Here is a 14497-nt window from a genome sequence, read left to right on the forward strand (position 1 = left end):
TTCTCTGATGGCTATTATTAGGTTACAGCAATTTTTCTGTACTGATAAATTACTGCTGTGGAATAATGCGTAATGAAGCACTTCAACAGAACATTATCCTTTAAAAATAAAGCTTTCTGCTTATACAGTATATTCTCATAAGTCAGTGTTGTCAGGTTTTATCAAACCTCAAAATCTGACTCTATACGGTCCAAAAAAAAGCTATTTTACTTACAGCATCTCACTGTTAAGCAACATTTATACATTTCAATTCAACAAACCTCTGTATTAGGTTTGTTTAGGTCAGGGGTGTCAAACTCAATCACAGAGGGCCAAAATTAAAAAACGGACTATGTTGAGGGCCAAACAGGGTCAACATTAAACAGGATAAACAGGATATTGGATAAAGAGCAAAAAGAAAATATATTCAGGTAGGCTACATGAGCATAATTTACCTTGAATGAATCTGCAAAAGAGAAGGGTAAGGTGCAGCTGGGCGTGCAGGATATGGCATGCTACCTGTTGCAATGCATTCTGGTACTTGTAGTTTATTGGCGGGCCTGATAAAATTGCACCTGTGGCCGAATGTGGCCTTGACTTTGACACATCTGGTTTAGGTTGTCTGGGATTTATACCAATATTCATTTATTAATTAGTTCATTGTTTGTTTTACCACCGCTTTAGCCTATTCAGGGTTGCGGTGGGTCCAGTTTACTGGGCAAAATGTAGGAAACACCCTAAACCGGTCACCAGTTCCATCACAGGGCAAACACACACACATTCACAATGACATGAAAAGAAGTGGTCAATGATGAAAATTAAAGCTGGGGAATTAGATACGACTAGAAGGAAAAAGGAAAAAAAATCACAAATCCCCCCGTTCTGTTAATCAAAAGGTCACTGGTTTAAGCCCCACCACGACAACGTTGTGGACTGCTTCACAAAAGCCATTGGATTGTATTATTCAGACAGAGGCTATAAATGTGAACACAGCCTCACAATTCATGCCAAACAGAGCAGTGAGGTGATTATCTAACCTGTGACGTGATTCACAATGCTGCGCTGCCTGACCCGGTGATCACACTGATAATGAGCAGCAGCCCAGCAGGGCAGATATCTGTACAGGAACAGACACTGCTGCTGATGTGGTTCACAGATCTGGATGGCCTGCAGTCTGCTTACATGATCACAAGCTTAATGCAATCTGCCACAGTAGCGCATTCAAATGCACAATCTCGCATTTGCACTTACTCATTACCTTAGTGTTCCACAGACATCATTCACAGCTCAGTGCATGCAGTGCATTCACAGCTCAGTGCTTCTACTTTAGTGCTTAATATGGAAATCGATTTGGAAACTGTATGCTAGGAAGGCTTTAAAATCATCTTTAAAATCTCAACTCTGAAAGAGCAGGATTTATCAGTGAGTAAGTGCGTTTGGAACTGAATTATTGTACAGGAGCCAACGTGTGTCGATCAAATCTAAACATCACTGAAGTCGGCAGATTGCGGCTCATTCACTTAATCCAGAAGTAATGCCTCACCGGCTGAAACCGAGACTCGGAGACTGGAGGAAAAGACTCTTTCCTCTCATACTAACACATACTAACAGCATCTTTCCTCATGCGAATAACCACTTAATACAGAACATTGACAACTATTGAGAACTATGTAAGAGGAACACAGGAGCAAAAACACCACAGAACAAACAAAAGACAAACTACTTCAGGAGACATCAATTCAGACACCTTAAAGCACATTGAGTGATGCCATGCCACCGACTCCGACTGACTAGTTACATTATAATAACAGGGCATTCATACTACATTTCACACAACACACAGGGTAAGAACACATGACGAAGCCAAAACATAGGGGTCACGCAGAACTGAGCTTACCAGTCCTCCTCGGCAAAACTACAATCCTCCACTTCATACCTGTGACTGTTGGGTGCAGTAAAGAAACAAAAAAAAGATGGTAAACACATATACAGATCAGAAAGGATGGGGCAGATGTACAGGGCATTCCTGTCAGAGCAAAAACAGCATCTATACTGAAATCTCATTGGGGGGTACCATTCAGTAAAATACAAAATGTATGTATGCCACAGATTTTAGTAGGCACAATTGTGCTTTATCCATGACGAGTTTCATTTTCGCTGGACTCATCGTCTGCGAATTGTGCTCACTAAAATCAGTGGCAATAAAAGAATATCTATGTTAGAACAGCCCTAGTCTGTTATGCCTATCTAATGCGCCAGCATTATTTGAACAGCAGAAGTCACAATCAACAGCTAATCAAGCAGATTAAATGAAAGTATCTGGGGGCAGCGGTAGCCTAGTCAGTAGAGCTTTAAGCTATAAATCGGAAGGTTTAATGGCTTTGCCATGCAGCCACCAGTACAATGTCTGACCCTGAGCTCTGACCCCATCTTCTAAACAATAGTCGGGATACGCAGAAAAAGAACTGTGTTGCGCATGTGTATATTTATGTGACAAATAATAACTATTATTATTATAACAGCTTTGACCTTATTCTCATTACTGATTCAGTGCAGTTCAATGCAGGTTTTAAAAACTATAATAATAATAATAGAAATAATAATTCAAATAATAAGTTACCCAAGGCCACTTTACAGAGGCAGAAAAATATATAAATAGATAAAATAAGCTTATAACTTATAATAACTTATGAGAACATACTGAGAAAAGGTAAAGACCTTTGCTTCTAGAATACCAGGGCACAGAGCCAGTGCTGTCACTCCAGCTGTCTATGAAGTACATAGGGAACTAAAGTTAAGTGTGATGAGAGTGGACACCGACCTGTCCAAGTGATCAGACACATGTCATGTTGTGTTTGAATGGGGGCAAGAAAAGCTAAATGGTCCTGTGAAATACACTGAAGTGCAACAATGCTTCGTGTTAGTCCGATTAACCAATTCAGCCATGAATAAGTTTTACAAAGATTTCAAGATGACAAGATCAATATACTGTGATTAGGCTGATCAGAATTAATACATAAACACCAAGTTGCATTATTTTGCAAAAAGAAATGTGCCCAGGAGGAGAAGCGGGATATTCCGCTAGTGCACCAGCGCTGGGATTCTAATCTCCCAGAGTTAAAATCTCACCTCTGCCTCCAGTCAGCTGGGTGCCCCTTAGCCTGCAGTAGACACAATTGGCCACTAAAGTCTGCTGTGTGGGAAAAGACCAGACTAATAAAAGTGTGGGGTCGTCAACGCTGTGTAAGGACCCTGATTGGTAACCAGAAGTACCTGTGAAGAAGTGGGGGAATGTGGAGATCAGCATGTGAGACAAATCCACCAAAGTGTGGGCAGATAAAGGTGGGTTGGTGGACTGTGTCAGGCGAATATACCCAATCAGGGCCACCAGCAGCGGAAGACTAATTAGCTGAACTAAATAAGGAGAAAAAGAAATGAAATCCATAAATAAAATAGAAAAAAATGTTGGTCCAAGTTGGTCATAGCTTGGTCAGAAACATGCACACCATTAGCCCACTGGAGGTCATTTTGTAGGACAAAGGAGCAGAACCAGTCCTGATGCTGGGTTGATGCCCCTCTTTAGCCCTGTCTACAAAAAAACAAAGTGAGTTTGTCGCTTCAACACCCCTATGAAGTGGAAAAATTCTGGCACCAAGGTTCAAACTACACACAGCTTCTTGCCAAATTAATTAACATTTTCACCCACAGGGATTTTCTTTATCTACTGTTCTGTGTAATTATAGATGTGTGAGAATGTGTGAGTGTGTCATGTCCCAACAGTATGTGATAAGTTCTGTTAGCGCCACACAACCAGCAATGTAGTTCAACGGACTGCATCTTCTAAACTGAATAAATCAAAGCATAATATATGGAAGAACATACTGTTATAAGCAAAATCTTTAACTATTTAAGTTCTAGAAAATTTTAAAGAAGACTGGTGCATGGTGGTTGGCTTAAATTTCAGATCACCATAGCAAGTTAAGTTTTGCACCTAACCTGGCCTCAGCATCAAACAGACAAAACTGTCCATGTCTGAGGAAGGTAGGGTTGGATGGGGATGCTATTTACTCTAAGCATGGGTTGTACACTTAAGAGCATAGAGTACTATGCGTACTGCTCTTTGAGAGTCCACTGATGGCTGGTATGATACAGCAGCTTGCGACTACACAGGTTCTTACCCACAAGGGGTTCCAGGTGCTAGTCTGTGGTTCTTCTCTGCAACAGCAAAGATGTTAAACCTCACCACCTATTGCATATTCTCATTTGTCATATGATAATATTCTCTCTTGCTCTTCTTTTCTCTAAAGAGGATCAGTTTGGGATTCAATAGGACGTTCTGTCTGAAGGTGTAAAAAAAATCCATCATCAAAAGAGCATCTGCATTTTAGAAGCTGATAAAAATGGCAGCATCAATATGCATGAGGAAGAATGAGCAGGCCTTCACCTGCCTGTTTAGCAAATGACTGCTGGAAATAGACACATTAAAGATGAATCCACCTACAGAATGAAAAATTATAACAGATCTGCATACATTAATGCACATATATTTATATCTACATTGTCTATGCGCAGTAAAAAAGGCGGTGGAAAAATAAATGGGTGAGGTTGACGCATTTGAGTAATTGGATGTCTAAAAGATCGAGCATTAGTGTTGAGGAAGAGTCCAGTTAAACCAGTGTTAAGAAGCTGGCTTTGTTGTGCACCAAGGTAACAGCCACTTTTCTGAGAAGGCTTCTCACAAGCAGAAAGTCTGTAGGAATTTGTGCCCATCCAGTCAAAAGGGCATTTGTATGGCTGGTCACTGATGTTGGTCAAGGAACCCCCCAATTAATGTTCCGGTTCATTCCAAAGCTGTTCAGTGGGGCTGAGGTTTCTTTAAACCAAGCTTTTCTTCATGTCTTTATAGACCTTGCTTTGTGCACAAGGGCACAGTCATGCTGGTACAGAGAAGTGCCCTCACAAAGCTGTTGTTGCAAAGTTGAAAATTTAGTACACCAAACTGTTTTATTGCTATGCAAGTATTATATAAGAAAAAAAACATAGCCTGAATTTCCTGTCATTATAAATCACATTATTTATGATGGAAACTGGGGTTGTGTGTTAATACATCGTTTTCACAAAAAACCCAAATCAAGAATCCCTGCACTAATTGGACGATTCTTTAAAAGCCAAATAACCAGAACCAGAACAGGAAGCAATAATAATATAGCAGCAGGGCTCAACTGTGAACACCAACTGTTTTAGTAGCTCTGGTTCTGAAAGTAAATTTCCCAAATATTTCCCCACAGAAATTCAAAATTAAAATTCAATTAGGAATTAAGCATCTAAGTGAACCAACAAGCTAATAAGAAAAACAAGAAGACTCTGTAATTACTGCATTTCATGACCTGTAATGTATTACAAATGATGTCACTAAATCCCTAAAAGTGAATAAAAGCTGTGATTCCCAGTATCGCAGAACAGTCACCAAAGCTGCAATTCTATTATCTCTATTAGCAACAGCCAATCAGAGCATGAAAAGTAAATATCAGAACAGCAGCATGTAGAATGATGACCTCTATCACTGGTCTCTTGGAATACAGTCTATCTTGTTTATGAACCGTTTTGTCTTACATTTATTGAATTATTTTATTTGTACATGCAAAAACTGAAAGCAACAAAAATTAAAACTAAAAAGAAAAATAATTGGTGCATATTTATTACATAACAGGCACTGATATTTGCAACACGCACAAAACCCCCTCATTTTTTCCCACTGATTCTTGAGATCTTAAAAGAAAAAACATGACTTCTGTGTTTCTTTTTAAATGCTACACTAATTTGAAATTGATATGTCTCTTGACAAAAGTCACTGCTAACCAACTGTGTGGGGAAACAGGTTATTTATTAAAACACTTATTAGAAAAATTGACCTTTTTGTCAATTCATCCAGTGAGTAAAGGCCTCACGTATCTAATACAGCTCTTCCGTAACAAAGTTAAGTAATAAAACATTCAACAACGGGCTGTGTGATACACTATATGGCCATAAGCATTTGGACACCTGACCATGAGCATGTTGGACATCCCATTTTAAAAACAAATAGTACTAAAATGGAGTGACATATGTAATATTTTCAGCTATAACAGCCGTCACTCATCTGAGAAGGCTTCTCACAAGATTTTGCAGTATGTCTGTAGGAATTTGTGCCCATTCAGTCAAAAGAGCATTTGTATAACTGGGCACTGATGTGGGTCAAAGAAGCCTCAAGTGATGTTCTGGTTCATCCCAAAGCCAGTCAGTGAGGCTGAGGTTTCTTTAAACCAAGCTTTTCTTCATGTCTTTATAGATCTTGCTTTGTGCACAGGGAAACAGTCATGCTGGTACAGAGAAGGGTCTACCCTAAACTGTTGCTGCAAAGTGGGAAGCATACGATTTCCTTTATATAATTGATTTATTATACCTGTTAGCAATTGTTGTGACTGAAATACATGAATTCAAACATTAGAAAAGGTGTCCCAATACTTTTGTCCATATAGTGTGATGCTAATATAATGCCTCTTTGCGAAAAAAGTGTGAGTCAGTCATTAATGCTAGTTTGTGTTTATTTCAAATCAGTGTGTATGATCTGGCAACACATCATTCATACTAAAATTGATGACTTCAGTGCATTTTTGCAGAACACCAAAGATGTCTATAAGAACACACGAGATATGACATCTCGAACTCGTGAGGTCGAATCTCAGCTCTGCTACTGGCAAGCTGGGCGCCTATGTGAACAATGATCGGCTTGTTCGTAGGGAGGGTGCCAGAGGAGATTCCGCATAACTGATGCAATTATGACCTCTGCTGGCTGATCGATGGCGCCTGCACAGAGACGAGGGATCATGGGATCATGATCAGGGTGTGGCTCTCCATGCGCAAAACTAATTCACATATGAACTCATGCAGGTGAAAAGATGCAATCACAACTCTGTCAGGAGTGCAGGTCAGCATCAGAGGAAGCGTAACGCAATCGGTTTATTCGGATACAACTAGATTGGGAGGAAAAATTAGGGGAAGAAAAGTAAAAGTGGGGGGTCGATTATGTGCAGAACATAAATATAGGCAAGACATTTACCGCTCGTCTCTGTGCACATTTTCTAGTGAATTGTAACATTTTACCCATCTCTGATCCTCTAGACTGCAGGTTTCCTGGCCTCTATATAGCCTTTGAGCATTCAGTGCTTATAATAAGCATCATCTCAGTTGTGCGGGGGAGATAGGAGCTGAGAAGATGACTGGGAAATAAAAGCCATTGTTTTTTTTAAATCTGTCTCACACTGTGCATGCTGATGAAAACATTCACACGTTTGCTGCTCACACACAGTTCTCTGCTGCCCAAGAAAAGTCAGCAGAGTCGCTTCCATAAACATGCATTGACGCACAAATGTGCAACTAAACCCACAAGCTCAGCTGGGTACAACACCTTCACCCAGTGCTGCTCTCACACTAACACACCGGAGTCTACTGCAGTGCATCCAACACCATCCTAAAATAGATCAGGACAGCACAGACTGCTCTTCGTTCTCCAAAGAGAAAATGAATCTCAACACCAAACAACTCGGAGTAAAAGGCTGCGTGTGTATTTATAGAAGAAATATAGAGTGAGATTTGTGCTAAATATAGCGCAGGATTAGAGGGTAGTACTTCATACTGATGCTAGACCGATGTGTTTTGCATATGTGTGTAGAATAGAACAAGTCTTACCCATAAGCCACGCCAGCGATGGTACACTTCTTAAACTGCATCACATTGCAGGTCAGTGTTCCCGTTTTGTCTGAAAAGATGTACTTCACCTGTAGTTACAAATAAAGACCAGAAAATATGAGACACAGCCAAAAGACTTTCGAAAGGCACTATTATGAACATCACACACTATGCCATATTAAGCCTGACTGCACTATGCCATATTAAACAAGTACGTTTCGATGACTGGCACAAGTTTGCTCAGGTTCATCACAGGTGCTGGATTAGTATCAGCTTTTTAGTGAGATGATTCCCATTATCGGTGAACATGTATCAAAGCTCTAATTCTGTTATCTCTATGAGCAACAGCCGATAAGGATGGCAGAAGGTAGAACGGCAGCAGGTCCCTTAGAATACAGTTTACCTCGTACATTAACAGCTGTTGTGTTGTCTAATATTAAATAATTAATATTAAATAATTAACATGCACAAAACCCCTTTTGCGCCAGCCCACCACCGCTGAGACCTCAAGCTTTTGAATTTAAATCTCAGCTCTGCAATCGGCCAGTCAGAGGTTGGGCAGGTTGAAGAGATTGCAAACTCGTCGATAAGAACCTCAGCTCTGCCATCTGGCTGGGCTGGGCGGCTACACGAACAACGATTGGCTGTTGTTTATACATGGGGGGAGGTAAGGCGAAGTCAAGACGCCATAACTGATGCAATTACGACCTCTGCTGGCTGGTTGATGGCGGACAGCAGTGTGTGACTCTGTAAGCAAAAATGATCTCTGTGTAAACTTGCCTTGCAGGTGAATAGAAGCGGTTGCCTACTACGCAAGTCGGAGGGGGCGTGTCTTAGGTACAGTGGTCCTTGCAAAATTAAATAGAATTTAAATGCAATGCAAAATTTAAATGCAGCACAGCACTGTTTATGGATGTGAAAGTTATATACTGAGGTTTCTTTATTTCTCATGAGTTTGTTTAAACAAGTTAAATAGCTGTACTTGTAACAAAATTAATGATTTTTTCTACAGTTGTTTTATGATACTGATAAAAGTACTTACCAATGCTGTCAACCAATACCTTGTAAAGACTCGCTGATTTCGTACTTTGTCTAACTAAATCCCCTTGTACCACAATGAACTGTTTACAACTTCCTTTCTGTTGTATAAACTTCCCCTTCCCCAATAACTGCACCATACAACATGATATTCTGCAACATCCCATCGTCTAAATATGAGAACTGCACCATCATGCTGTATGCAGTGATCTAACCCATGATCAAATAACACCATAAGGTCATGAAGAGATTGGCACAGAGGTTAATGAAAGTTGTGTAGTTTGCACTAGACTTGAATCAGCTCTTTGGTGTACAAACTGTTAGCGATACCTGGCCCAGTTCTTCATTCAGGTTGGATGTTCGAGCCATGGCTGGAGTGTTGGTGGCTTCAAACAGCATGTCAGTGTCCTAAAACAGATCATTTAAGAGAAACAAACTCTGCAAGATTGTTTTTGTACGACAGATATTGACAATTTTTACATCTTTTTATTAAAGTAAAAGGACTAGAAAAAGTCCAAGTGTTCTGGGGAATTTTAAAAATAGAAACTGGGGCTGCTGTGTTCCTTAACCTAAATCCAGTTGTCACCTTTACAAAGCTGCGTTTTGATTTCTGTTGCTTCCTAAAGCCCTAAAGATTTGACAGTAGTGTGTGGATTACAATAAGCAGATTTATTAACAAACAGGCCAGTATGAAGCTTGAATGTTAGTGCATTAACAGTCTCCTCTGCTATGTCTAGCATGTACGTAGCTGCTCTGTAGTACTTTTAGAGGATGGTAAAAAAGGTGTGAGATGAGGCTGTTTGACCCAGTGACTCCTGGTCCTGGGATGTTACACCGCTTTCTTATTTAAGGTTCTTAATGCACACAGGGACTGTATTGGATCCAGCATCAATCATGCCGAGTATTTCTGGACTGAGGCACTTTTCGCTTTCAGAGCAGTCACTCGGGTTGCAATAAATAACCTGACACTGCTTTATGTGGTCAGACTGCAAACCAAATGTGTTTTTTCTTTTACATTCGATTTATAGTTAATATTAAAAGAATAACAATCATTTACACCATTTAATATTGAGCTTCTTCCCAATACTTCGCACAGCAAGAAGGTCCTGTGTTCGATTCCCAGGTGGAGCGGTCCAGGTCCATTCTGTGTGGAGTTTGCATGTTCTCCTCCAGACTGAGCACCAAAATGTATTTACTAATGTTTACTAGTGTTTTCTTTACCTTGTCTTTGATCAATTGTTCGAGTGAAGTATGCTTTCCTATAAATATACAGTATTTGCATACCACTGCTGCCTGTAAGTACCCCTTGATGTTTCGGAGATACTTCAAACCGAGCCGTCTGGCCATAAGGATTTAGCCCTTATCAAAGTCACTCAGTGAAAAAAGCACATATCCCATCAGTCCAAACTGTTGACAAACATTCCTGCAAATGTAGATCTTAAAATAATGATTAAGGTACATGTATGACATCATACTTACCCAGTTAATAAAGTAGGCCTGAATGAACTTGATGACCTCCAGTGTCACCAGCAGGCTAATAGGAATCAAGTTGTTGAACAGGATGATAAAGGTAAGGAAGTTGAGCCCAAAGTTTGCTGCTCCACCATCTGAAGCAATCCAGAAATAAATAACGGGGAAGAAAAAAATACAAAAAGGAAGGAGGGGCAATAAAAAACATACAATCAGTGCAGATAGCCAGGAAATGTGTGTTAAGGGAAAGCAAAAAAAGCAACAGTGCCAGAAGCTCACCCCATCTAATGGGCATCGTTTCCACAACGTTACGCTTGCACAGCAGAACATTGTCCAAACGCTGTGCCATTAGCTGAGATAACACACACTCCTCCCCACCCGTCCTCTCCCATCAGCCTCTGGCCTAGAATTTACACCTCCTTTGATGATCTCCCCCATAATTGAGTTAGCCGGCCTTCAAAACACAGGCGGTGACGTCATTGCAGCAGCTTTTAGAACGAGCAGAGTCCAAGCAATGGCTTCCACAAACCACTGGGGTGAAAAGGACCGAGGCTTCTCCCATCTCAAATCCCACCGTAAACCAAGCTGAGTTAACACGAGGCTGCACCGACGGGGCTGACGTGTCAAACCAACCGTAAAATGGATGAGAATTACCTGTTCTGTGTACAGGGTTGGGTGTACAACCCAATTCAGAGCAGATAGGAGAGGGAGTCGTTACCCATGGCACAAAACACATTCAGTATGGACACTAAGTAAGAGGTGGGTAATGATGGACACTACTGCTATGGAGGCTGACTTTGAACACAGTGGGAGAGAGATGACTACTGGGGAAGAGGGGGGGTGTTGGTAGGTGGGAACATGGCCAGTTCAGGTGTTGTGATGCAAAGGAGAGGGACTCAACCAAAGCACACTCCCTGCAAGAAGGGAAAAAGAGAGTGGTGACATTTGTGATTGTTTAAGCACATTGGTGATTTGAATGGTTGAAATATAGATTTATAAATGAACAAACAATATCACTTCAAACATGAACATATTTGACAAAGGAGAATTAAATAAAAGGACACTTTCACATTTTTCAACTCAAACACAATCAATAGGGGTCTCACTGAGAGCTACCAAACAAAGTTTAGTTGTATAACTACAATGACAAAGTCTATCTTATCTCTTATTTCTCACATCATCTGCCAGCACTGCTGAGGCAAATCAGTGCATGACTTAATTGATTAATTATCGATTATACAGTATATTGAAACCAGATCTATAGCACTTCACTGCACAACATGCTCATAACACCAGACATGCAAGCAAGAGTCTTGCGTCACCCCAACGGGAAATAAAAACCACCGTTGCATGGAGCAGCCAAAGCTCTAGCTGCAGCAGGAACGCTCCAGCAAGACGTGGCACTGCACCAGTGATGGCAGTGAAAGGTAAAGAAAATGCACTGCTGGGTCAGCACTTCTAAAGACACCCGTCAGCACTGTTGGCCTGTGGTGCTGCAAAAATTGCAACCTGTTAGTTTTGCAGGCTGGGGGCTGCTGTTGCATGTGGCATGAATGCATATTACATGAGACTAAGCAGGTCTCCCAGGCCCTACTGCATAAATCAGGACAGGGTTGTTAGGAGGTGGCCTGAGACGAACACAAGGGGTCAAATGTCGAATAAATTATTAATAATTCACAATAAATAATTGCATAGCTTATGTTTTCTTCCGACCTGAGATGAAGTGACCGGGTACATGGAAGTTCTGGTATAAGTGGTTCTTATATGATATAATAATATAATGATGAAATGTCACCCCTCTCTTTTTAAAAAAAACACAAAACAACATTCGACCAAGTCTCACTCCTTTAGAGGAAAACAATCTCCAGACAGAGGCCTGAATTATGACCTCACTGTTCTCTTCTAAAAAAAAAAGTCCTATGATCTAGGATGAATTCATAGCATTAAGATTTTTGAGTTAACTGCATTAGGCAGTGCTGCAAATCTGAATGGCAAGTCTGTGCTGGGTAACAGACAGAAGACAATGACTATTATTTCCACTGTGTAATGTAGTGGGAAGTGTGTAGGTCATAAAACATGCCAAAATTAAATTGGACACCAACAAACCTTTTTTAAACAGGCCCAGAGAAACAAATTGTAATGATTATGGTGACTTGTTACTCAATGTGCAAGTGCCTAATGGATTGTGTGTGATTATCTTCATTTATATATTTACATACATGTGTATATATGTACGTATATTCCTGTTGTTTCCCAGGTAGACCATCAATTATCTTTTTTTTTTTTTTTTTTACCCCTTTTTCTCCCCTTCTAGCGCATCCAATTGTTCAATTAGCATCGTGCTTCCTCTCTGTCTATGCCGAACCCTGCCCTGACGGAGGTGATTGAAGCTAACCCGTATCCCCTCCGAAACACGAGCAGCAGCCAGATGCATCTTTGCCACCCACACATTGACGAGTTTGGCGCCACCTAGCGTTGCATGCGGAGAGACACACCCTAAGGGCACCCCCTCCCATCGCTGTGTAAGCGCCTCCAATCAGCCGGCAGAGAACGCAATCGCATTCTGACAGAGAGAGACCCACATCCGGTTCTTTGTCCCACCCCCCACATGAGCAACCGGCCAATCGTTGCTCATATAGCCACTCAGCTTCGAACCGGTAAAGCAAGGCTGGATTCGATACGACGCTTCTCAGAATCCAGCCCTGGTTGCAGCGCGTTTCTTTTTACCGCTGCGCCACCTGAGCGGCTCAATTATCATTTAAAAAAAGATTTTCAGTACATTTCCAGCCAATTTTAGCATCCCGATTCAAATTTAAGCTGCATTAGTAACAGAGCGCATCTAGCAGGTCTGTCAGCAGCACTGAAACAAAAGACAGCAAAGCAAAGAAGCAGCAGCTGCAGCAGGAGGGCACAGAGGGTGAGGCATTTCGAAAATGTCACGGTTGATCGCCAATGCGCCCTCGCTTAGCAGGAAAACGTATTCCGAATACAAAATGTTTAATGAGCAGTGGCTGCATCTGCTGTGCATGAGGAAGGTAGAGCGTTTGTAAATGTGTGAATGAGAGCTCAGGTGTGGTACTTGCAGAGAGCTTAACACGTCACCAGAATGAAAGTGGAGGGGGAAACATGGCTGAGATCAGGCACTAGGAAAGTCTATACAGTCACAGAGCTGGAGGGGATAAAACCTATCACTGGATCCCTGGTGTGTGCCATCCTCTGCGATCGCCCTGACAAAGTAGGGCAAGCACATAACGGCCTGGGTTTGCTCAGCAAAGCCTGAGCCTCAGCTAGGGATTAGTAAGGAGGGCTGATTCACGCATGGCCAGGGCTTTTAAATGGTTGTTACCTGGAGCTGTTAAAACAATGACAACAACAAAGAAAAACAAAACAAATCAAACAGAATGTTAGAAAGGAAACAGAGAAGGGAAATTTCAGCAGCGTTGTGATACTCAACCATTTCCACATCCAAGTCACATGTACACGTGTATGCATGTCAACAAATTAATCTAACAGGGAAATACGAGGTTTTCCCACGTTTCTTTACAAATATTCACTTGCGCCGCAATGCATATTTGTTTACACAGAGCAAGCTCAACGAAACACATTAACGCATGTAAATTAAAACCAACGAATGAGCAAGCTGACACAGACAGGAGGGCGGTACTGCATGAAAAGGGTGATTGGAAGGACGCTTACAGTTGAGGTCCATGTACCAGGCGTCATTGCCGTACTGGTACTTCCAGATTGTCTGTCCGATAGAGCACACCAGAGAGATGGTCAGCAGACAACCGAACAGGGCCAGGATCTGAAAGTTGGTAATGCGCTCCACGTTGGACAGCTTCAGAGGAGGACGGGTGGAGTTCTGTAAAACATACAAACAAGCTGTTTGGAAATTGTACAACTAAAGCAATAATAACATTAACTTCTCCCTATATTCAATATTTTCAATTTAAAATCATCATGTGAATCATGTGTTCCCTGGTGAAACCGGACCCACCAGGACCACAACCAGGATGAAGCAGTTGATGGAAATGAAATGACCTTTCACCTTAAGGCTTCAGTATGAAGTCTATAATTTAATATAATTTCTCCAGGTGACTTCTTTTGAGTCTCTCAGTAGTAAACTCACCTGCATGAGCTTGGTGTCGTGCCCTGTGTAGACCACGATGCCGTGTACCCACTGAGTGTTTCTCAGCTGAGCCCCTCTCAGGAGGATCTGATCTGGACCCAGTGGTACTGTGCTGGATAAAGAAATACATGAAGTTATTATAACCATACAGCA

The 14497-nt window shown here is 41.3% G+C and overlaps 1 protein-coding gene across 4 annotated transcripts in view; it reads right to left on the reverse strand.

Annotated features, from left to right (window-relative positions):
• atp8a1 (ATPase phospholipid transporting 8A1) overlaps positions 1-14497 on the reverse strand; it is a 164516-nt gene that overhangs the window by 88821 nt on the left and 61198 nt on the right. For 3 of the 4 annotated variants that reach the window (XM_063000679.1, XM_063000681.1, XM_063000682.1), the window contains 6 exons: positions 14345-14456; positions 13912-14077; positions 10225-10352; positions 9076-9153; positions 7708-7796; positions 1877-1921 (listed from right to left, as the gene is read on the reverse strand). In XM_063000679.1, the coding sequence (XP_062856749.1) occupies positions 1877-1921; positions 7708-7796; positions 9076-9153; positions 10225-10352; positions 13912-14077; positions 14345-14456 (618 nt within the window). The remainder of the gene's footprint in view (positions 1-1876; positions 1922-7707; positions 7797-9075; positions 9154-10224; positions 10353-13911; positions 14078-14344; positions 14457-14497) is intronic. The other variant, XM_063000680.1, reaches the window with a different exon arrangement.

This window comes from Trichomycterus rosablanca, chromosome 8 (genome assembly GCF_030014385.1).
Source record: "Trichomycterus rosablanca isolate fTriRos1 chromosome 8, fTriRos1.hap1, whole genome shotgun sequence".
NCBI classification, from domain to species: domain Eukaryota; kingdom Metazoa; phylum Chordata; class Actinopteri; order Siluriformes; family Trichomycteridae; genus Trichomycterus; species Trichomycterus rosablanca.